This window comes from Pezoporus occidentalis, unplaced genomic scaffold, assembly GCF_034315485.1.
Source record: "Pezoporus occidentalis ecotype Australia unplaced genomic scaffold, CSIRO_AGI_Poc_V1 ctg48, whole genome shotgun sequence".
NCBI classification, from domain to species: Eukaryota; Metazoa; Chordata; class Aves; order Psittaciformes; family Psittacidae; genus Pezoporus; species Pezoporus occidentalis.
In genome coordinates this window covers 3,525,515-3,548,975 of record NW_026915813.1, presented here as the reverse complement: position 1 = coordinate 3,548,975, position 23,461 = coordinate 3,525,515, and the positions used below count along the sequence as shown (strand labels likewise).

General features: G+C 41.2%; 1 protein-coding gene across 1 annotated transcript; it reads left to right on the top strand.

Annotated features, from left to right (window-relative positions):
* Nucleotides 1–4,033: 4,033 nt before the first annotated feature.
* Nucleotides 4,034–10,241, top strand: FGFBP1 (fibroblast growth factor binding protein 1). The gene is made up of 3 exons (XM_062636311.1): nucleotides 4,034–4,037; nucleotides 7,796–7,844; nucleotides 9,153–10,241. Exon 3 carries the CDS (start codon nucleotides 9,178–9,180, stop codon nucleotides 9,892–9,894), a length of 717 nt encoding a protein of 238 aa, XP_062492295.1. The 5' UTR covers nucleotides 4,034–4,037; nucleotides 7,796–7,844; nucleotides 9,153–9,177; the 3' UTR covers nucleotides 9,895–10,241.
* Nucleotides 10,242–23,461: the final 13,220 nt, after the last annotated feature.

The following is a 23,461-nucleotide window of genomic DNA, read 5'->3' as shown; positions in this document are numbered from 1 at the left end:
TCATAGCAGACCTCATAGCAGCCTTTCAGTATCTGAAGGGGGCCTATAGGGATGCTGGGGAGGGACTCTTCATTAGAGACTGTAGTGATAGGACAAGGGGTAATGGGTTAAAACTTAAACAAGGGAAGTTTAGACTGGATATAAGGAGGAAGTTCTTTGCTGTAAGGGTGGTGAGGCACTGGAATAGGTTGCCCGGGGAAGCTGTGAATGCTCCATCCCTGGCGGTGTTCAAGACCGGGTTGGACAGAGACTTGGGTGACATGGTTTAGTGTGAGGTGTCCCTGCCCATGGCAGGAGGGTTGGAACTCGGTGATCTTAAGGTCCTTTCCAACCCTAACGATTCTATGATTTTATGATTTCAGGATGTTTACGAAAGAAATATAAAGGTAACTTTCTTGCATCTCTCTGACATAGACTGTCATGATCCACCTTAAAAAGGTAAGGAAAGAGTGGAGGGGACCCACTCAAAACACACAGGTTTTTTGACAGAAGCTGCTCTGTTAAACAGTGCTAGGTGTGTATTTGACAAAACCAATAATTTGACACATTTTTGTAACTCTACTGGATGAGTACACACATGGGAACAAAGTCTACCCCTCACATGCCCCACCCTTTGACCTTGAGCATCCATGGGGGGCTCTCAGAGAGCCCCTGCAGGACCTTCAGACCCCACTTTTCCTGTGGCTGTCTCTGAACCTCAGCCCCACAGAGCCCCTGGCTGGGAGATGGAAATGGCCTGTGGAGCAATGGGGCTGTGGGGTGCTGGGAGAAGAGACCAGTCCGGGCAACCAGGGTGGGTCTGTACCATCCCCGTGCCCTTGTGCTCTCTCCAGCAGGACAGGAGCAGAACTGAGGAATCCGTCTCGGAGCCTGCCATACCCGCAGAACACCTGTCCCCCCTCGCCTGGGCTCTCTGCAGCTCTGTTCTCTTCCCTTCTGTGGCAGCCCTACGGCTTTTGCTAAGAGACAACGACCTCCGGGTCGCATGCCTGGCAGTTCAGACCATCTCCATCATGAGATATGCAAGGATGCAGCCAAGACAACGATGGAGCCTGTGGGTGCTGTGCTGCTGTCCCTCACAAGCCAGGCAGAAGTGAAGCTCTGGTCCAGAAAATGGTTCTTTTGGATTAAAGCTTGAACCTCAAGCCCAAGCCCACAGTGTACTTCACACGAAGCTGCTCCAGGCTCCTCTTGCCAGCTCCTTGGACAGCTGCTCACCCCGTTTTGCCCCCCTGAGTAGGATGGGGAGGAGAATCAGAAGAATGTAAAACCCACAGGTTGAGATAAGAACAGTTTAATAATTAGATTTTAGTATAATTCTACTACTCCTAAAAAGGGAAATAACAGATATATATAAAACTAAAAGGCGGTAAGAAAAAAACGCAACAATGAACAGCAGTGATGCATAATACAATTGCTCACTACCTGCTGACACAATGACCAGCCTGTCCCTTCTGGGTAACTCCCCCTGGTTTATATACTGGGCATAATATGCTGTGGATATGCCTTCAGCTAGTTTGGGTCAGGCGTCCTGTTTCTGCTCTCTCTTGGCTCCTTGTGCCCCTCCTCACTGGCAGAGCTTGAGACACACAAATGTCCTTGATTAAGGTGAGTGCTGCTTGTAGGAATGAGACCTGAGGTCCTGAGATAGGTGGTGAAGGGATTAACGAGGTGTGTTAGTTTCAAACCTCTCATGGGGATGATGGGCTGCTCAGTGGGGTGGAAGAGGGAGTGATGTGAATGTTTCATGGTTCTATTCGCAAGTCCCACAGCCCAGGAGCAGCCTGACCAAAGGTAATTGAAACTCTTCTTAGCTCTCATTTACAGATTATATATACACCAAGTGAGGCAGTGGCTGCCCCCCTTCCCCTTACCTCCCCATTTGTGGTGGCACCAATAGGTAATTTGACTGCAGCCTTATCTCCACTTCTCTCAGAAGTATAAATTAGGCATTTGAACTCCTCCATGGGAGTGGATGAGAATACGGCCCCACTCTGCAGACAAGTGGATGGGCTCGCTCCTCTCTCCTCGGCAAAGCAGGGATGCCTCTGGCAAAATTTGTGCCTCTGACTAGGTGGGAACTAACTTTAATGAATAACCAATTGCTTTCTTCATCTAGATGAGCTCAGTCGTTGGCAAGCTTTGGATTTTAGCACTAACGCAGTTAGTGAATGTGTCAACAGCAATTCGAATCTGTGCTTCTGTTGCTTCAATAAGATGCACTATCCATGAATCCAGAATCATGGCAGTTCTTATTGATAGTGACTGGCGACTGACTATGCTCTTAATGCAACACTACCGAACAACAACAGTTTGCCCCAAGCCTAGTTCTTATTAGTGTTTAATGAAGTCCTATGGACTGTGTGATCATCAGTACACAGATAATACGAGATATTGGATAATCTAGGACTCAGTTTCCAGAGGCTGTGGACAGACAGTGTGGGAAGGGGTATGGGAAGGCTGTTCTTTACTCAATGCAGCCTTCAGCTCTGTTTGCAACCAGCAGGTTAGTTAACCAGGGTTTAGGTCCTCTTTCCAAAGTACTGGAGAAAATCCCCAAATTCCCCAATAGCATGAAGTAGGACATAGGTGTGAGATTCTTATACAGGCACACAGGAACAAATGGAATTAAACATGAGTAAAAAGCTAGCTTGTGTAATTTATGTGGTAACAGAGGAAAAATGGTAACTTAAACCAGAACTGGAATTGTAACACCATAGCATTAGCAGTAGCATCATGATCTACAGAACTACTGCATTGCTTTTCATCTCGTTACAGAAAATGGGGTTTCTGGCTAAACAGGGTTGAATGCCTCTAAAGAATGTACTAAATAATTAGAATACTGCTAGTCCTCTGCAAACCCATTAAAAAGTAAGGAGAGTATTAATACCTGGTGTTTAGGATCACTGATTTCTTATTTGTTACCAATCTCCACATGGAGGAGCTGTAGAGTTAGAAATGATCCAAGAAAAACACCAAGCTTTGAAAGAACAATGTAATCAGAGACAGCAGATCTTCTCTTGCTTAACTAGTCAAACCCCAAGTCTATCATAAATGCTGAAGGATGCGTTCCTTTCAGTTTGTTTTTTGGTAACCATAACAGGTTGCACTAGAACCTGGAAAGGCCAAGAAACCTTTCTTCTTTGTTAATGTCTTCTATTCACTATATATCCAAACACGCTGATCTCAGTAAAATGAAAATGGTAGATAAGATTTGTCCATTTTCTTTGTCCTTTCTCTGTGCCTTCAGAGACCTATGTCAGAAACAGGGTTACAGTGAGGAATTATGCATTCCTGTCCCAGCTCTGCCACAGACTTTTTCAGACATTCACTAGGAGATGCCAGATGTTCTTTACCTAGAAAGGCAATGTTCTTATAGATAATGTTGCAATGATTTTTTTGTTGTTGTTTACAAAATACCATTTACTGGTGAAACTAATCACAATGTATGGAAAATACATATTAAAACCAGACTTTTGGAAGTCCATCTATTCTGACCATGTCTACATTGGAGAAAAACTTGAAAAGGAGTCTAAATTGACTTGATTTCTTAAAGTAAATCTGGAAAGACAATTGCTGCATCTTCCTTGGGAAAAATACTGTTGATCATATCGGTTCAGATCAGGTGTGGTTTACGGAAGCCCAGAAACAACCTCAAAAATGTGGTCAGCAGCTAGGAAAGATTGACTTTCTAATATACCACATCTTTACCCGTGCATACTCTGTCTTCAGCTCCGTTCTCTGTCTTCAACTCCATTCATGTTCGTCCTGTATCAGTTTGCAACCACACCAAGGTGCAGTAGAATTGCACCACTGATCTAGGCAATATTATAGATGTTCCAAACCGCACTGTAGCCTCAGCTGATCTTGGTTCCCAGGATCAGTTAGTATCTTTGTACTTATAGAGGAAGTAATTCAGTGGAGACCACTGCGTATACACCAGAAAAATCCCTAGAGCAAGTGCCTCAGTCTTTTAAAGTTCCCACTAGGAAAAGATATCTTACCTTTGTGAGAAGGTGGAGTAGAATTTGAAGAGGGTTCAATCTCATTTTTTACCTCTGTTTGCCTGTAGCAAATCTACCAGAATTGCCTTAATGCAAGGACTTTTTTCAGGTACTCCTCTGAATAAGCATATGGGGAATTTTTGCTGCAATGCTTTCAAGAGAGATCAGATATCCATGACAGCTGAAAGAATTTTTTGGTAAACAGCACTGCCCATAAGAGAGTCCCTTGTGTTTTAGCAATGTGTCTGATGATTTCATGTCATGTGTCAAGTTCTTCCTTCTTATAGATATGCATGACTCGCTGGTACCCTGAGTAGATTCTAGTGTAATGGCAGGCAGTAATGTACAATAACATCTTTTTATTATCTTACTCATTTTATCTCTCTGTAAGAGAGGAATCCTTTGTCTGGTTGTGTTTCTGAAGCTTTTCTGGTCAGACAGACAGACTCTTGCATTGCTCTAAGCTATAGAAGTTTTAGCAGGCTAAGACGGCAATTAGTTGCTTCCCCTGGCTGCCAAAACAACTTGATATGTCCTGAATATAGGGAATATCTATGCTAATAAATCAAGCAGGCAGCCTGCTCAAATAAAACCACAGGACAAAGAAATGATTATGCTTGTACAGTCTGTAGCTGTTACTGAGGCAGACAAACAATAACTTCTGTTAGAGCCAAAATTAAATGAAAATACATAAAACTCTGATTTTGAGGTTAAGTACTTCCTGTTATTGGAAAAATCAATATGAAACACACACTTCAGTGTAACATCCCTCTGTTTTACATGATTTTTCTTCATCTGGTAAAGATAAAGAACACATGGGCAGCAATGATCTCTGGTAAAGATAAAGAACACATGGGCAGCAATGAATTTCAGGTTATTTTAACTAAAACATTGCCAACATAATGCCAACAACTAAGTTAAGAATAACACTGCAAGTAAAACCTACTGAATTTGTAGATGAAGAAAGTAATCAGTCAAACTAGGGTTACAAATGATGAATAAGATGATTAAACTGTTAGTTTCACTCATACATAACTACTGTATGAAGGAGAAGTGTTCATTTTGGTTTTGGAGCAATTATTTGGTGATGCTTAAGTGCTAATTAAGCACCTATGAAATGCAGGTCCTACTTTAACTGTGTGTACTTCCTTTTCATGATGAAGAAAACAAACCTTCTGATCATCTGATGAGGCAACTCCCAGCATTAATTATTGGGGTACAGTATGAATATATACTCTATGCCCAGGTAGGTGAAGCACATCCTTAAAACAGCAGTTCATGTCTAACTGACAAAACCCCAAAAAGATATTCTGGGTACATAGCAAAAAACCTGCAGGGTATCCAGGTCAGCCTCCTTCTTCTGAGACTATACTTTACTTACCCAAATAAGTAAATCCTGGTTTACTGTGATTTTGAACTAATCTGAGTAGGCAAGAATTCTAGCTGAGCTAAGATGGATCATCTCAAAGATGTAATCACCCATATCAATAATTGACTGCAGAATTCTCTATAGAGTTTTCTGCATGCTAAAGACAGGAAGAGTTGATGTTTGTCCAGTCTGCCATGGCCTCATAGAAGGAATATCAAAGCAGCTGAAAGGCAAGTCTTCTCTTGTGCAGCCTTTTCTCTCCCTGTCCTCCCTCATTTTTATGAAGTAGGAAAGCTAGGCTGATATGTCTCACCAATAATGCTGAACTGAGCATCAGCACCTGAACCAAGACTGACATTAAAACCGATTTTGCTTCTCAAAACTGTCAAAACAGGTGATTTTAGAAGTGATGAATGATGGAGGGCTTAAATATTTTCCATACATTGTGATTAGTTTCACCAGTAAATGGTATTTTGTAAACAACAACAAAAAAATCATTGCAACATTATCTACAAGAACATTGCCTTTCTAGGTAAAGAACATCTGGCATCTCCTAGTGAATGTCTGAAAAGGTCTGTGGCAGAGCTGGGACAGGAATGCATAATTCCTCACTGTAACCCTGTTTCCCTACATTGCAACCGTCCTCCCTTACTTGTAGATATTGTTCAGCCACAGTAGAGAGGTAGGTGTGTGCTGGTGGTTTGGTGTTGGTTGTCTGAGGCTCTTTTGTGATATGTCTGAACTACCCTCCTAATCTGTCACAAAAAAAAGCCTATTTTTATATGCTTACACAAGGCAATAGGGCATAATAAAGCCCTACCTGAATTAGATCCAGAAACTGAGGTAGTGTAGCCATCACTTTGTCCCCAGAGTAATAGCCCTGATTAACTAGGGCACATAGCCAGGTTAAGGCAGCTGCACAGTTTTGAGGATCCCTGCTAAATGCTGATATTTCAGATGATATTCTGCATACTATGTCATGTTAGTTCAGGATTCCTGAGCAAGATAGTCCCTCCCTTGCTTATCTCTTACCTCGTCCTCATTCTCTGATTCCCATCCAGCCTGACACACAGTTAAATATTTTCTGACCCTTGAATCATTTTACCCTTATTCATTAGTCTTTGCCAGTGCTAATCACAAATCTTTCCCACTTAGGGGACTGTTGTGAATATTTTCATACTAAGTCATGCCAATTAAAGGGGCACAAGACAGATCTGATGGCTGAACTCAACTGGAAAGCATCAAAGGTAGCTGAACACACATAGATAAGGAGATAATCCCAGCATACAGATCAGACCCCACATCCCTGTCCTGCACTCACTGCATAATTACACTTTTTCTTCCTTTTTTGGTTTCTGGTTTTTTTTTACAGAAAGTTAACAGTTTAGACAATGCCTTGCCTATAGCTTTGTCCTTTGTCTCACATTCTATTTCTGTCTGATGGGAAAGAGTCAAAGAGGAAGACCTGCCTGTATCTTACACCAATTTCTACTTTTATTGATTCTGGCATTCCACCTTTTAATCTTGTATTTCCCAAGCATATGTAGCAAATGTCCCACTTACTTTTCACCAGTAAAACCACCTTAAGCAATTGAGCTACAAAGGCGCTAGCTGCTCCATCAGTTCTTTAAGGGATACCTATTCCCAACTTCTCTAATGCTTGTTCTTTCACTGTCACCACCTTTTTCAGGTTAATATGCATTAGATATAGTCCCATAATGAAATCTCATGCTTGTTTCCATATGCAAAAGCTGGCAGAGAGAGGGAGGAGCATAGATCAATCAGAGCTGTGCAGTTGATCCCAGCTCTTAGACCCCAGAGAGTCACTAATTTTCAGGTAGCTTGAATTTGTTTCTGAGCTTTGCACTCATAACCATCTCACCATAATGAATGCTGTCCTTAATGCAGAATACTTCATACTTATATTGATTTTTAAATGTTCTCCAATACGTTGCTATGACAGGAGGTAACAAAATGTTCAAAAGGTAGTTTTGAAACTCATTGTGGAATTGTTTTAATTTCACAAAGAATCACTGAACTCTACTACCCAAACTCTGCTAAACACATTGTGGCGCAACTTGAGGGCGTTGCAAGATACATCCCTCAGTGGCTGGGAAAAGCTCTTGTAGAGAAGCCCAGGATGTGATAAAGTTCTTATCATTGCTCATGAAGAGGGAAGGACTTGGCCAAAGCAACATCCAAATTACGCAAGCATACCTTGTACTCCACCAGGGCTCTTCTGGTTTTCTGCCTTTTTTATGCTAAGAACTGGCACTTTCCCAAGAAGGTGTGTCAGAGGCAAACGAACGCTGCACTGGAGTATCCTACTGTGTTGTAATAGACTTGTTGGAGACCTGAAGGTGTGCCTCTGCCTTTATAAATACCACGCTGCTTTCACAACTAGCTCTTGAGTCTTCTGAAGACCAGTTGTATCAGGAGTTGCGTTTGGATATCTCCAAGCCCTGTGCAAGGTATGTCTTTTAGTTATCTTACTTCTGCACTGTTCCGCTTGCAACAGAAGGCTACTGTTATATCATTATTTATTTTAATGATATTAATTGCTGTAATTGCAACAGAACTGTAAATACTACATGATGTTCCCTAAAGAGGATCTTTATGGAGTGAAAATCTCTGTGCAGTGTAAGGCATGAAGCAAGTCAAGTAAAAGCAATGCAAGAGTAGGACCTGCTCACATCTGCTGCTATCTATGTACCCTAGATTCTAAATTTCTAACTAAAGGTATTTGCAGATAGTTGAGTGCTGAAACAGGTTCCTTATTAGCATGCCTCCACATGATTTTCTGCTTTCTAACAGAGAAACTTGGCCACAGAAATGGCTATAATGGAAACATCTGAAACATACATTTACAGATTTAACCAACTAAATGCCAAATTTAACCCACCCCCTACTCCACTCCCATCCCCCCCCCCCCCCCTTATGCTATGCTCTGATCCTGAAAGCTGCTTCATAAACACCTACAGAAACAAATGTGCTCCGTGCAGACACAGGGATCAGCTTGATAATTATTTGCTAACCAGCTGCATTTCAAAACTGGCGTTGCATATATATCCCTTGAATTTGGGAGATTTAGGAACTGCAGGTGCTTCAAAAGCAAAAGGTAACTCTGTTTAACAGTCAAGGCAGCAAAGAATACATCAACAGGTACTTTTTGGTGTCTGGAAAGACTACCACCTTGTTTTTTTCTACCACTAAACTGAAATGCTGGCATAACCAGGGAATTGAAGCCATTTTCAAGATGCCTAAGATATAATTTTGCCTAACTTGAACCAAATGATTTCCTTTCTGTGTGACATATTTTTGAAAAATAGCCAGAGGTTGAAGTCAAAATCACTTATGTGCCACTTATAAAATGGGAGATCATGGAAACCACAACTGCTTTGTATGCTGTGACTTAAGATATCTATCTGAGATGACTGACAAAGCCCAGGTTCAAATTCCTTCTCTGACTGCAGAAGAGATTTTAATCAAGGTACCTTAGTCACTGTGCTGTAACATGTCCTGGGAGTGACTACCTTTTGTTCCACACTGCATAGATAATTAAGTAACTGGGACAGAAGGACTTACTCCACAGCCATCTACAGTTCTCAAAGATAATACGTAATGCTTGTAGAAACCAGGTATTATTTAAACAAAGGACAGAGGATTTTGCTGGTAACATCTTTTTAATGGGTGTAAAGAGCAGTGTAATACCATGTCTGAAATACTGCAACTGCCAAATGGAGTCCAGCATTAAGGGAGTTTCTTTTTTTGTTTTGAAGGCCGGTAACAAGCAACACAGAGACCATGAGGATCAAAAGCTTTGGACTTCTTTGTGCGCTGATTCTGGTCTCCCAGATGCTACTGACCAACTGTGAAAGAGAGAAGGAAGGAAAAAAGAGAAGACAAGGCATAGAAGACGGTGGAAAAAAACGAACTGAATCTAACCAAGAGAATGAAAAAGGGCGAAAATCAAGAGGAGGGAAATCATCTCCTAAAGGCAAGTTTAAAACCAAAGAAAATGCTGAATGCACCTGGGCAGTGACAGACATGAATGCTTCTACTGTGCGTGTGGAATGCAAGCATGGTGATGGTGAGTTCTGGTGCGAGTTCTCTGGAGACCCTTCCAGCTGTGCACAGTATGCAGCAAGCCAGAAATCCTATTGGAAGCAAGTCTCCCGATCCCTAAGGAAGCAGAAGCAGATCTGCCAAGACCCCAAAACTGTCCTAAAATCTAAAGTATGCAGAAAAGGCCCACGAAGTGCTCATCTCAAGCTGACCCGCTCAAGCCTACTAACATCAGCAGGTCCTGCAAATGGGAACACAATGCATCATGCAAAAGAAGTTGTTCAGACTCCACCAGCTGTCTCTGTGACTGAAAAAAAGCCAGAACACAGCCCTGAAGACTGTGTAGAAGACATAGATTATATTGATCAGAAAAAGGTGGCTGAGGAATACTGTCCAGAAGGCTTTCTTTCTCTCTGTAACTTTTTTATCACAATGGTCCAAGACAAAAAGTGCTGAGGAAGTGTTTATAAAGCTCTGAGCCATGGAAGCCCGGTATCATATAAGTTACTGCAAACTGCAGATTTTATTCTCATGTTATATAGTGTATATAAGAAAAAAATGAATATATTTTTCTTTTTTTGTATATACACATAGTTGAAGAGTTATGGGTATTATTTGCACATAGATTGCTACACAAGCATTACCAACAGATGTTACACATGCTACCCACAAGCATACAAGTAACCTCCTTGCCCCTCTTTGAGCTGTGCTAGCCAAAGTGACGAATTCAGTGCTATGCACTTCTTGGTTATGTACCGTATTTTTGATGTAAAAATTGTTAAGAAAAATAAACTTCAAAACATTCTCTCTCTCTAACTTGGTTTCTCTGTAAGTGCTAAGAAGCTTTTGTCAAAGATTGATCTCCCACAGGATGCAGGCAAAGTGTTGCTTATAAAGTAGTTTTGAAAAGACTTCCACAGCTTTGTGGCCTTCAGCTTTCTCAGGCAGTGCAAGCAACATTTTGCTAATGATCTACATTATCGTTAGGTTTTTGTCATTGTGATAAAGAAGGGAGACAAGATTTCCAGATTTTTTCCATAATTTTAGACAGCTTCAGCTTTCCAATATCATCAAAGGCTGTCAGAAAACTTTGCAAACTTTGGTTCTCTCTTTTCTCCTATAGTATGAAGAACATATTACACATTTTCTGTCAGGTAAACAGAGCTGCAGAGATAAAATCACATAAAGCTTGTACATAGGCCCAGGATCAAAGCCTTTACTCAAGCAGCTAAAGCACTTGCGCTCAGCATTGCTCCTGTGTTCTTTGGAAATGCCAAACTCGTACATATTTTTATGTATGGACAACACTAATAAATACTTTCCTATTCATTAAACTTCATCTGTATTTTTGAAAAGGAGAAATCCAAACTCTACAACAATAGAGATTTCAGAAAACATAAAGCTAACTAATGACAACTGACCTTTGCTGGTTTTTGAAACTCAAGCTGGAGGAAATGGAATACACAAGATGCACTTTTCCAGTGGCTCTGGGCTAGGAAGGATGGTTTTCTATCACGGTGTTCCACTTGAAATTAAACCAATAGTTCTGTTCCTGGAGAAAACATAGCCAGTTCCCTTTGTAATTATCTCATTGCTGGAATATTTGAGAGAATATTTTTTAGATGGGTAGTTATGAGTAACTCCTCTAATGCCTCTTTTTGCTTTTCCCTCACTCTCATATGTACTCTTTATTTAAATGAGCATGTTTGGGGAGGGCATTTTAGCATTACTCTCTCTTGTTGTTACAGCAATAGACCCGTGCCAATATCTAATATCATGTAGTATTTTCTTTGCAATGAAGAATTAACTTACCAAAAATGCTTAAATGTAGATGGAAGTCCTCAATAAGTGAGGAAAGTGCCACCTAACGCACAGCTTTTCTATTTTTTGCTTGTCAGTAGAGGTCAGGTCTTCTTACACAGGGTTTAAATGATTTTAGCAGAGTCAGGAAGAAGGCGTGGCATCAGCTCAGGCATTAAACACAATATTTCAAAGTGGACAGTATTCAGAAGGCTCTCATAAGTACTTCATAGCATATTCATTTGCATTATTTTTCTACTTACAATACTGTGATCTCTACATAATATCCTGAGTGTGGGATGTTGCTATTAGTCAGGCAAGCTGTGTTTGAGAAGGATTCAGCCTTATTTTAACAAGTCTGAATGGTAAAAATGAATCAGGTTCTTCATACTGAAGTTCCAGCCTCTGCACGTCCTGTGGAAACACCGGGCTGTGCAGACTAAATTCATTCCAGTAAAAAGGGGAATCAATACTAACTCCTGTGGAGGCTGGAAGACAGAGACATTCTGGTGCCAAGCAGGGTGGAAAACCACCTACCAGCTCCTTAATAATAAGGTAGATACATGAATGCTACAAGTGCAGGTGAGTTCCAGCTACTGGACCTCTTGTGTGTTGGCCTACACCACTTCCCATTAGGAGCTCATTGGGATAAGAAAGTCAAAAGATGCAAAGGAGGAATTAGGAGCACACATTTGTCTCAAGCAGTCATGCGCTGCAGCAATTAGTTATGAATATATGGATGCCAGTATAACAGTCCCAGATCACTATGAGGCCTGGTGTAAGAGGCCCAGTTGCTCCAGATGTCTTGGAAAATGTCCAATCCTAAGTACCTTGTTTCCGGAAGCTGATCTGGCCGCTCTGAGCTGCCGGGAGGCATTGCTCTTCCTGTGGCTGCCATCCAGCCAGGCACAGCGAGCCAGTGACATAGCCCAGAGCAAATTCCAGCCCAGGATTCCAGAGCTGTGAGTTACATCTCTGAGTGCAGGACTGTCAGCGCTTGGACGCATGTGTTGGAGCTGCATCCTTCTCTCTAGGGTTGCATTAGATTTCTGCTGCATCGTTGTCTTGTTTTCTTTCAGGACGAACTTTTATCTTCACGTGTGCCTCTTTGCAGTAAGGAAACATGCTTCATCTCATCAGTTCCTGGGTGCCTTTCTCCTGCAATGCATGCAATTGTGCCGGTCTCTTACAGGACAGTGTGGAGCATCAGCAGAGAAAGGATATCTTTGTGCAGCCTTTCTCATTGGAAGGTGGGCTAATGTGAGAGTGCAGATCTCAAAACTGTCTCAGCCAAAGGGTGGGACTTTTAATTTCCATGGTTATGTCATTTTGGCTGTTCTCCAGAAAGGCACATTTTGGAATACCGGGGTCTGAGGCAAATGTATCTGGAGTCTAATCTCATGTACAGCCTTTTCCATAATTTCAGAAACCACAATTCTATGGTGAAGTGCATCCAAGTTCTCATTGCACTTACTAAGCCTTGTGTTTCACTCCTATATCTACAGAGCATTCACTGGACAGAAGTTACCTATGAATCGCTTTCCTCAGGGCAGTTAGAGTCAATTAGGTCAGTACAACTTTGGTGCTTCTGGAGTCAAGCTAAGTAGGAAAAATAAAACATTTCCTGGTATTCTTCATTTTAGGAGCTGTAGTCATTATGAAAAAGCTGAGCTCTATTCTGTGTCTGTTTTCCCACAATGCACCAGTTGTCATTGTGTCAGAACTTCATGTTTGAATAACTCAGAGTAAAGGTGGTAGTGACTTTTCTGACGCCTTCTGTAGCAGAGCAAGCAGGACCATAGCGAAGGACAACAGTGAATGGGTTTAAATTATGTCTGTGCACCCCAAGTCCTGTGTCCTCCCATGCTGAAAATGTAAGGATCTCAGCTTTCTTACTGTCAACCTGAGATGAGGAAAAATCAGCCCCATTTCACACCTGGGCAAATGAGAAAATCAGTGGCTGAACCAGGAACCAAACAGAAATCTTTGGATTTCCAGCAGTGCCCTTCTGATGCCTCTTGATTAAATCATTCTGCACAAGAACTACAGTAGGGTTTTTTTTAAAATATCCTGCTAACTTCTATGTATTTTAAAATTATTGGGAATACCTCTGGAAAAAAGTTTCTCGCTTTCTAGGAAATACAGTTTGTTTCTTCAGACATAACAATACCATGGGTATTGTAATTTGAATATTTATTTGGAAAGAAGCATAGGGCTTTTGAAGATAGGAAGCTTGGTCTAGCTTCAGAGATGAGGAATTTTCAGAGAGTTTCCCTACTCTTGTAGTATGGAATATTTGTACTTTTGGTACCTGCTTTAGACTATGGATGAACTTTTTGGGAGGACTCAACCTCCACAAATTCCCACAAATTCTCAAACTTTCACCAAAATTTGGAGAGTCAAAAAAGAAAATGATTTCTTTTTTTTTTTTTTTAAAGAGGAGAGAAAAATTTGGAAGCTAAGAGCTTTTCCAAAGTTATCTCCTAATATATGTCAGTCTTACCTAGAAAATGTTACATGTATCTTCCTATTCACTCAAAAATGGGGAGACATTGTTGAAGCCCACCAAACAGCTCTGGCAATGAAGTACTGAGTCCGTAACATTTCAGCTCCTTTAACTTCAGAGCTTTTATTATTTTATGCAGTGTGTTTTCTACTTACTTTCAGACACAATTTCATTTTAATAAGTTTCTCTTCCTTTTGCAACCTCCTTTATTCATCTACCACTTCAGCAACAGTACAGATTACATATCTAATCTCATTCACTGCATGACTACTTGTAGTAGGATAGAGCTGAGTGACTCAATCTTTCAACTTGAGGAAGCTCCATGAGTGCTCCACCTTTCTTTTCTCCCCCAAGGGGACCAATGAGTACCTACCGCCTGATATCACCTCATCTGAATTTGACCAACCATAGCTGAGACTGTGTGTTGAGACAACACATTTTACACTGCCGTGCTCAATCTATGTAGACATAGCTGAACCTGGATAATAAATTCCACTCCCCTTTCCACCTTTACCTTAGTTTTTTCAGATGCTGCCCTGAGCAAGGCAGCTCAGTACTTGCTGGTAGCTGCTGCACCTCACCCATGCCTTTGCCTGGTTTTCATTCCATTCCAATGTATTACATTGTTTGTTCCTGTAGGTTATTTCCAAGAGTGATACCACACTGGGAATTGATCAAATGGAAAAAAATGGCTTCAAGGATGGGAAATTCAGCAGGTTCCAGCTTGCAGAGATTCCTTGCAATATAGTCACTGGCTGCAGCATGCATGGCTCCTGCCTGTTAGCACCACAAATGGCATAACTAATCCTGTGGGTCTCAAGACTGCTGTTGGTACCCATGTTCCAACATCTTTGAGCTTCTCTCTGCTCCCTCCCTTGAAAGAGCAGCAGAACTTTGAACCTCAGCTGCAGTCATCACCTCTCTTTCAAGAGTTAGAAAAGAGAAGGCAAAGTGCATGAATCCTAGTAAGGTTAGAGCCACCAGGCACTGAATACCTAGAGGTTTTGAACTGATATCCAGGTGCCTCACTTGCTCCTTCCATTGCCATTACCGCAGTGAGACAATGCAGGGTCACACATAAAGACTGGCCATGTTACAGGGCTTTTTAACTGTTAGTTTCTACTAGAAGAAAAGGATGTGTTAGGATCCTTATCTCTTTAACAAGGATACATGGAACAGACTTCTCCAGAAACATGTCACTATCCAAGTATGTGTTGTATTCAGCTACTAGAACTTCCAAAGTTGCTTATTGATCCCACTAGGAATAGCTGTTTTAAGACAAATAAGTGATGACCAAGTGGAAGAACTGCGAAGACTTGCTATCAAGTTGCTTCTTCCCATCAGTTGCTGCCTCAGCCACTGATCATAGCAGGCCCTGTGTAGAAATGGTACACTTAATTCACCTGAAGCTCCCAATGGACCATGAAAGTCTCACACTGATTTCCAAGCAACAGTCAGACACATCAAAGGGGCTTTGTTGTATAACAAGAGCCTGCAGCATATTCGAAACTGTCTGTGAGTGTGGCCATATAAGCACTCTGTGGTGGTTTGTGTGTGCCAAAGACGAGGAGGGTTGTTCCAGTCAGCCAGAACGTTTGATGTGAAGATGAATTTTAAAATCCAGGAATTACAATATTATCTGTAGCAGGATTGTACTCTATACATCCATAATACGTACAATAATTATATGTAATGAGTGTGTTTGGATAACAGAATATTACTTAAATCATGTGAGTTACCTTTACATCTGTTGCCTGAAGGAGATACGGTTTCTAGAGTCACTCTAGAGGTGGTGTGATTCCCAGAATAGCTGGGACTGCTTTCAGGCTACTGCACAGCAGCCAGATCCCTACAGATGTATATGCTATGGCAGCCTTCTTCCTTGTAAAAGGGTTTTCCAAAGGATGGCTGTGGCGGAAGTGTTCAAAAAACATGCTGATGAGGTCCTTAGTTAAATGGTTTAGTGGGATATTTTGGACCTGATGACCTGAAACGTCTTTTCCAGCATAGCTGATTCTATGATTCTTCCCTGCAGTGAAAGCTTCCAGGGAATTTTGTGTCTTGCCTCTTTTTCCTGCAGGCATGAACATAGTCTTTGCTCTATATGTGTGACAGCCTATAGTCTTTAAACTGAAAGAGGGACATTTAGATTAGATACTAGGAAGAAATTCTTCACTATGAGGGTAGTGAGTCCCTGGCACAGGTTGCCCAGAGAAGTTGTGGCTGCCCCATCCGTGGCAGTGTTCAAGGCCAGGTTGGATGTGGCTTGGAACAACCTGGTCCAGTGGAAGGTGTCCCTGTCCACGTCAGAGGGCTTGGAAGTAGATGATTTTTAATGTCCCTTTCAAACCAAACCATTCTGTGATTATACGGTTATGCAGAAAAAGAAAAAAAAGAAAAAAAATAGAGGAAAGACCTATTTTAACAGAGTAATTTTATTACCAAAAGTAAAACAAAGACCTACCATTGTATTAAAAAGTCTTCTCAGAACCTGAGTATGCAGTTTTTCCTCATCTAGCTGGAGTATATTTCCAAGCAAAGTTCCACTTTTCAAAAGCTGCTAGTGTTTAGCTGGGTGCCTCTGCTATCTTACATATTTCTTTTGTGACATTGCTCTTCAGGAGGATATTCAAGCACTAATTTGTTTTACAGGTCTTTGTGGCAATGGAAGAACAGAAGATGGATGTAAACCACGATCACTCCAGAAGCACAACACACAGGTTTATGTCTCCTTCCTCTGGAAGAACAGATGAAGTATGAGTCAGGGGCATATGAAAAAAAAAACAACCTGTACCAACCAAACCAAAATGAAACAAACCCCCTAAACCAGAATTGTATTAAAGCAGATTTAGTGGTGTTTGGTGAATCATTACAAACTCATCAACTGGCAGATGCTGTTTGCTTTTTGAGCCCTTTCCTTAAAAACTGGGCATTCTTTTTTAATTATTATTTATTATTTTATACCTGTTATTGCAGCACTAATGTTACCTTAATGTCTGAATTTAGACCTCTGTTTGGAGCTGATTATACTGGGTCATGTCTGAATGACTTACCTGAATGTGCCCTCTGCTTTCTCCTGGCAAAAGTATAGCTAATATATTTGCTAGTATATTGGCTTTAGTCTTTGGAATCAAGACAAGATTTACTTAGAGATGAAAACTAACTCACCTTCCTACCAAGCACCAGTTTTCATATCACCCTTGGATCTCTTGCCAAATGAATGTTGAATTTGGCATTTGAAAACTATGTATTTTTATTCATTGAGTGTTTTCCTCCTCAGGTCCTCCTATTTATACAAGAACAGCACTCTCATGACATGTCTGTTCAATACTAATGGAGCTCCTCTGGACTTACTTAGGTATGACTAAGAAGTAAATTTGGCCTCTAGTTAGGATTAATTTTATTCTTTGAAATAGCTGCAGTAATTTACTATCGACCAGTAAGTCAGAGGTGGCCAAGTAATTAACTGCTTCCAAATAGAATTAATTGAACAACTGAAAGCAGTCCCAAAGGAGAAAGTAGCACAAACAACATCTACCAACAGCTCTTTCTTTCTACACTCTTTTAGGTCATGTCTTTTAGGCCATGTCTTTTAGGCTTCTTCATGAATACAAGTGCTGAATGCAAGTTCAGCAAACACTCCAGTGAATATGATCCCAGCAGTACCTAGCGGGTATGTATCTGACCTGGTGGATATGGAAGTTCTTCAGTTTCCAGGAATATGTAGCTCAAGCCTGTTCATGGTGGCTGCCAGCATACTGAGCAGTGCTTCTAAGTAATAAATCTTCTACTTTGATAATGGGGTATCAATTGATGATTCGTTTTGATCATACCTTTCTCTCTTATATTTGCCTGAAATACCTGGTTTGAGAGAACAGCTAGTCCATGTAGAACATAATATTGACTTCCTAATGTTGCCTTGTTAGGTAATTGTGTGACACAAGGAGTTGCTACCAGCTCTTCATTCAGACAGCCTGTAGAATTAATTGAGAATGACATTTGTGGAGTCACCACCTTTGTTCTGCCCAGATAAACAGCACACTGTTACTTTCCCTGTGTCCTGAGTTCAGCAGTAGCAGTCATTTTTCTCCTTCTTAGTAGCTGGTGCAGAGCTGTGTTTTGACTTTCAGCCTGGGAACAGAGCTGAGATGGTGGAAAGGATGAGACTTAGCAATGGACACTATTGCCCCATGTTCAGGCTTTCCTATCATCCAGAGGTTTTCCCAGCCTAAAAGCCTACAGCACCTGGGAGTCCCAGGCAGTCTCAGGGAGGAGGGGAAGCCAGGAGGAAGCAGAGACAGGGCACTTGACCCAAACTGACCAAAGAGGTATTCCATACCACAGCACGTCATGCCCAGGATCTCAAACAATTGCGGGACAATCTATCTGATTTATCCAGCTCCTCACGTGTACCAACACACGTCTCAGCTCTGTTCCCAGGCTGAAAGTCAAAACACAGCACTGAAACAGCTACTAAGGAGAAAAATGACTGCTATTGCTGAACCCAGGACACCCTGGCAATATACATGTGAGGAAATTTTAGAGAAAGGTAGAAGCTCTGTCTTTAAGAATTCGAATAGTAAGATGAAAGGAGAAAAACAAAATGGGCATTGCTGCAGGAATGATAGAAACTTCTCTATTGCTCAAGTTTGGACAATGGGAACAGTTTACGGACTATGGGGGTGCAGAATTCAAACTCAATAGAACTGACCAATATTCTCTTTTTCATGTTTTCTGATTACTGATCTACAGTTTTTGGAAAAGTTGAAAGCTCTTCTGGGTGTGACCTAACCAACAAAAAGATCAAAACCCTGCAAAGCAGATGAAGCCATCATCTGTCTGTAAGTGTCTTTGGCAGTTCTAAAGATAATTGTCTCTCGTGATTTCTGTACAGCTGGAGTATGTTCTGCTACGTATCACAGGGAGATTCACTTTCTTAGAACATGCTAAACAAAACCTAGCCACATTTCATACATATGCAGGATGCTGGCCAGGTGCTGTAATAAATCATTCTTCTGCATTACTATTATTAATCAAAGTCATCAGGGAGCAAAAGAAATAACAAGATACCAAAGATTTCCATTCATATGGAGAGAAATCCAGCTTTGTGCAGGGAAACAAGAAAAGGCACAGCTCAATGAGTCATAAGACCTTCAGAATGAGCAACCTGACCTAGGACTTATATTAATTTGGCTTCAGAATTTACTGATTTAGTGTTCATTTCTTGAGGCCACCACAGAATGGCACTCGGGAACACCATGATGCCAAGAGGCCAGCAGCTGGCAATTTCACTGTAACTTCTGATCAGCCTGTCTCAATGGCACATGTAAATCCTGGATGACTTCCACCTGCACCTACACTCTCCAAGAATTCAAAATGTCAACACTTCCATTGGCTTCTCTCAGTGTTTCTGAGGGTGTATGGCTGAATAGAAGGAATATGAACAAACATGAAGTGGGAATCCAACCAGTTTCTAGATTCTGGAAGAACTGATACATAATGCAAAGCCAGTCTATAAACTTACTCCAACTGCCCTGTTAAAACTATCAGTCTAGTGGACAATCTGTTACTAAATCAACTGAACAGTTTAATTTATAAGCAAAATCAATCAACTTAAAATTCTGGGCATCTTGAAAACATTTTTGTTAGATTGTATAACCAGACACATGAATAGAAATGTATGGAAAAAGGCAGCTTAAAATGACATGCTTACATAAACCATACACACTATGTAAAATGGTTGTGTGCCTGAAAGGATTGAAGTGTTTTCATTCTGCCTGGTTTTATGACTGGGATGTCCAGTTACCATGGAGTGTTACTCTAATTTTGGGCAGGCTCCTGATTGTTATTGATGATAGAAAGTTCTTAGGGTTGCCATTCCCTTGCAACCCAGAGCTCAGACTGATCATTGGTGGTGAGCAATAGTCTCATCCAATGGCTGCTATTATGTTACAATATCATTCATAATTTAAGTACAGAAAGAAACAGATTCCGTTGTTTGTAGTAGCACTTGAAATATTTTTTGGGGGCATGTTCCTGCTAGTTTAAATGTTCTTGTTACTGCAACCAGCTCTGATGAGTTACTGCTCATCATAGTCATCTCAGATTTCATCTACCAATTCCAGGCGAGCAAGAGACTACAACATACCTGTTGTTTGCTAGAAACATTTCTGAGTCTGGACAATCTTATGGTCCTATTTTCTCTCCCTTACTGGGAGTGGTAAGTTTCCAAATGCCTCTGGTCCTCATAAGTCAATAAATAGGGTCTAAAACTTGACCTCTGAACTTAGAATGGCATAAGGAAATATACCTTCATGAAATCTGGGAGTCTTTGGATTTGATCCTTCAGCTGATGAGTTAGAGGTAGATGAATTATGCTTCAGAGCTTTGATGGAGGATGTGTGGTGCTCTTTTTACTGCGTGCCATTTCATGACACAGTATTAAATCACTAAACACATGTACTGCTGGTGCACAGGAAACAACAAATAATGGGCACTGTCTGAGCAGTGCATGGCAGTGCAGACCATTCAGAGGCCTCAGGGGCTCCAGCCAGGAGGTATAAAAGAAACCTTCGTTGGACATCATTGTAGAAAAAGAATCACTCTTGCATCTCTTTTGCCAAGTTGATTTATTGCACACTGGATGTGCACCTGTCTGGCAACAAGCAGCACATATGAACAATGCTTTCTTTGTTCTTTCCAGAAACTAGCTTGCTTCACTGAGATTTGAAGAAATCTCGCACTGAGATGCTAGTATGCAGTGAAGTGTGTCTGATGAAGGCATCGTTGCTGCTGAGCTGCCAGGGGAGATTCAGCTTGGAAAAACAGTTTGAAAAATGCTCTTTTCCACCCACAAGGAAATTCGTGTGCCTCTTTTGTGATAGGCATCTCGAAATCTATGAGCAATGGGTGCAGCAAATGAAACAAGCTGTCAATCCTGGCCACCACTGTGAGTAAGCTTTTAAAATGAACATGTGGTGACTTTAATTTTTTGTACAATTCACAATGTTTTGTGTCTTCTACATCCCCATTGAAAGCACTCAAATCTGTGCATTGCACTATAGAAATAAATTCCTTGGCCCCACTGTTGCTTTAGATTTCTAGGCTGTGTTGACAGCTGAGCAGGTCTGCAGCATCCATCCTGCCTTAGAGGCAAAACACAATGCTCCAAGGAAGCTCCCACAGATGGAGGTGAGTCCCTTTCAAATGCCTTATAGCTGAACTTCACTTGTGTTTGTCACTGTAGGAAAGACACGAATGAAGCTTAAATGCTGTCAGAATACTCCAGAGTTACCACAAAGGTGTACATGTAAAAAATCAGCCTTTGCCCAGAATTTTGGAAGAATCAAGAACAATAATAATGAAACAGTAAGATTAAGTAATGATACCTGCTGCTAGACATTTTGTTTAATAGCCAATCATAAGAACATGTGGATCAAATGCGGATTGAAATATTCAAACAGTCATGCCTAAGACTTCAGTTTAGTCAAAAGCCTACAATAATTCATTACGCATTCATTATATATCATCTCGTAATGAATTTGATTAAGTGCCTCAGGATATGTGAGGGACATATTTGCATATAATGTACTAGCCGAATCTTTGCAGTGCTTAGTTACAGGCAGCAGTACAGAGTTCCCTGATGAGGAAAGCTGTTGGCATTTCGGATCAGCAGTGGTCAGACCTGGGGCACAAATAGGGTGGGAAATCATGACCAGCACCAAAGCAACAGTAATGGTCACGCTGGCCAGTGTAACTGACGGCATGGGTTTAGCTCACCAGAAGCCTTGCACAGTCATTCTCAACCACAAGGGCTATATGATGATGGTGAATGCCTTGTTTGCTAGTAATAGAGCAGAAACCTGTTATAATAAATACTATGAAGACAGGGGAAAAGAGGCATATGTTGCAGCTTGATGTTCATTTAGGTAAATAAACTGTTAAGAGCGATGTGTGTGGTCTTGCTTGAACCTCATCTCTTTTTTTCATCAAGAAATGTTGTCCAGGATTTCAGGCATTTATGTAGGATTCAGCTCATCTAATAGTTTAGACAGAGCTGAAGGAAAACAGTACATGCATAGTATGTTAATAAATTCTGGACGTATTGCGGTCATTCCACATTCTGTCTGCAACCAGACTCAAGTATGGTAGTTTTATTAGACAGAGAGAGCAGTAAAAAGCCTGCAGCAGCTTTAGAAGTCTGTAACACCAATGCAGATGTTATCAATGCTTCTTGGAATTTAAACACATGCTTTTGATGTGTGCTGTTGTCCAAGGTCCTATAGGTCACAGGTTGGATTCCTGTTATTCCTGTGCTATTTCTACAATGACTTACCAAAACATAAAATAACTCCACAGCTTACAAACAGCATATTGTCCATAGAACCTGCAGATGTTGATCCTGTCTGCAGAAAATTAAAAAGCTAAAGCTGAAGCCGATGGGTCAAAATCCAACATTACTCAGTCTTCATTTCCATAGTACTATTGCCAGAAACCTGCCAGGAAAGAGCCTTTACCTGAGGCTACCATGTGAATTTTACAAGCAGGAACATCCCAAGAAACAGTGTTCTTTAAAGGGAACAGTTTGTTCTGTTTCAGTTGGTAACAAGAACTATAGTTTTGTTGAGGCCTGTGTTGAGATACTGTATCCGTGACGGGGAAAATAATAATTACAATAATACAAGCTCTTTATATCTTTATTATGCTAGTCCTCCATCATAATTATCAATACATGCATACTACCAATGAATTTGTACTGTTCATTCAAGCCTGAGTTTGGATTTAAATTCCCTGCATCTGCTGAGCATCACAAAAATGTGGGTGCTTGGAGGGCATTGCTGGGTGCTAAATGGGGATGTAGTCATAGAAGCTGGCTCATCCTACTCTCCTCTGCAGTTTCAGCTGCAGCACGCATGGTGAAGCCTTCTAGAGTTTAAATACTTTTGTTCAAACACTGACCTTTCTTTGGGATAACCAAAAATCCTGACAGTCACTCCAGGAAGAAAAATTCACCCCTGGCAAGGATGCATTGTATTTCTTCACTCCTCCTCCAGCTTTTTCCTTCTGGGAAATGTTTGGTCTCCAGTGACAGAGATCTGACCCAGCCCCTGGGGAGTTTTTTCCTGCAGTGATTCCTGTTTTCCCTTCCTCAGGTCTGAGATGTTCGAGCAGGCCCAGGCAATGGCTGATGCTCTCCTCTGGGGAGTCTTCCACTGCCTGCTCTGCTCTTCGAAATGTTTCCTGTTGTGGATTCCGGTCCCCCCTGGACCAGGCTGCTGGAGCACAGTCACTACATTGGGGATATTTCTCCACTCATGCGCAGGGGGCTGGACTCTTTCCTGGGTGGACTCAGAACTGGGACCAAAGCAGCACAAAAGGCTGGTTCTCTCCCTGTAATTATTAAATGGAATATCCCTGACAATACTAAGCAGAGTTTTAACCAAATTTGGATAATAATGATATTTCTATCTCTGGCTAGGGACATTTTCTAACAGTCTCTACCATGGGTTTATTGACCAGCAGGTGCCTTTCAGCTCATGGGCAGCCGAGCACTTTCTAATTGTGCTGTCATTAATATTTAGTACAACTCACCCACTGCTGGAGGAGATATATGAATAATTTCCTATCCATTTTTAATTTACTACATCAAGTTTTATCATGCCAAGTCTTAGCCAAAGTAATCTTTGCTGAGCTAATTGACAGTAATGCCAATGAAAA

Excerpts from the sequence above, each read along its gene's own strand:
- FGFBP1 (XM_062636311.1), top strand. The coding sequence starts at position 9,178 with ATGAGGATCAAAAGCTTTGGACTTCTTTGTGCGCTGATTCTGGTCTCC.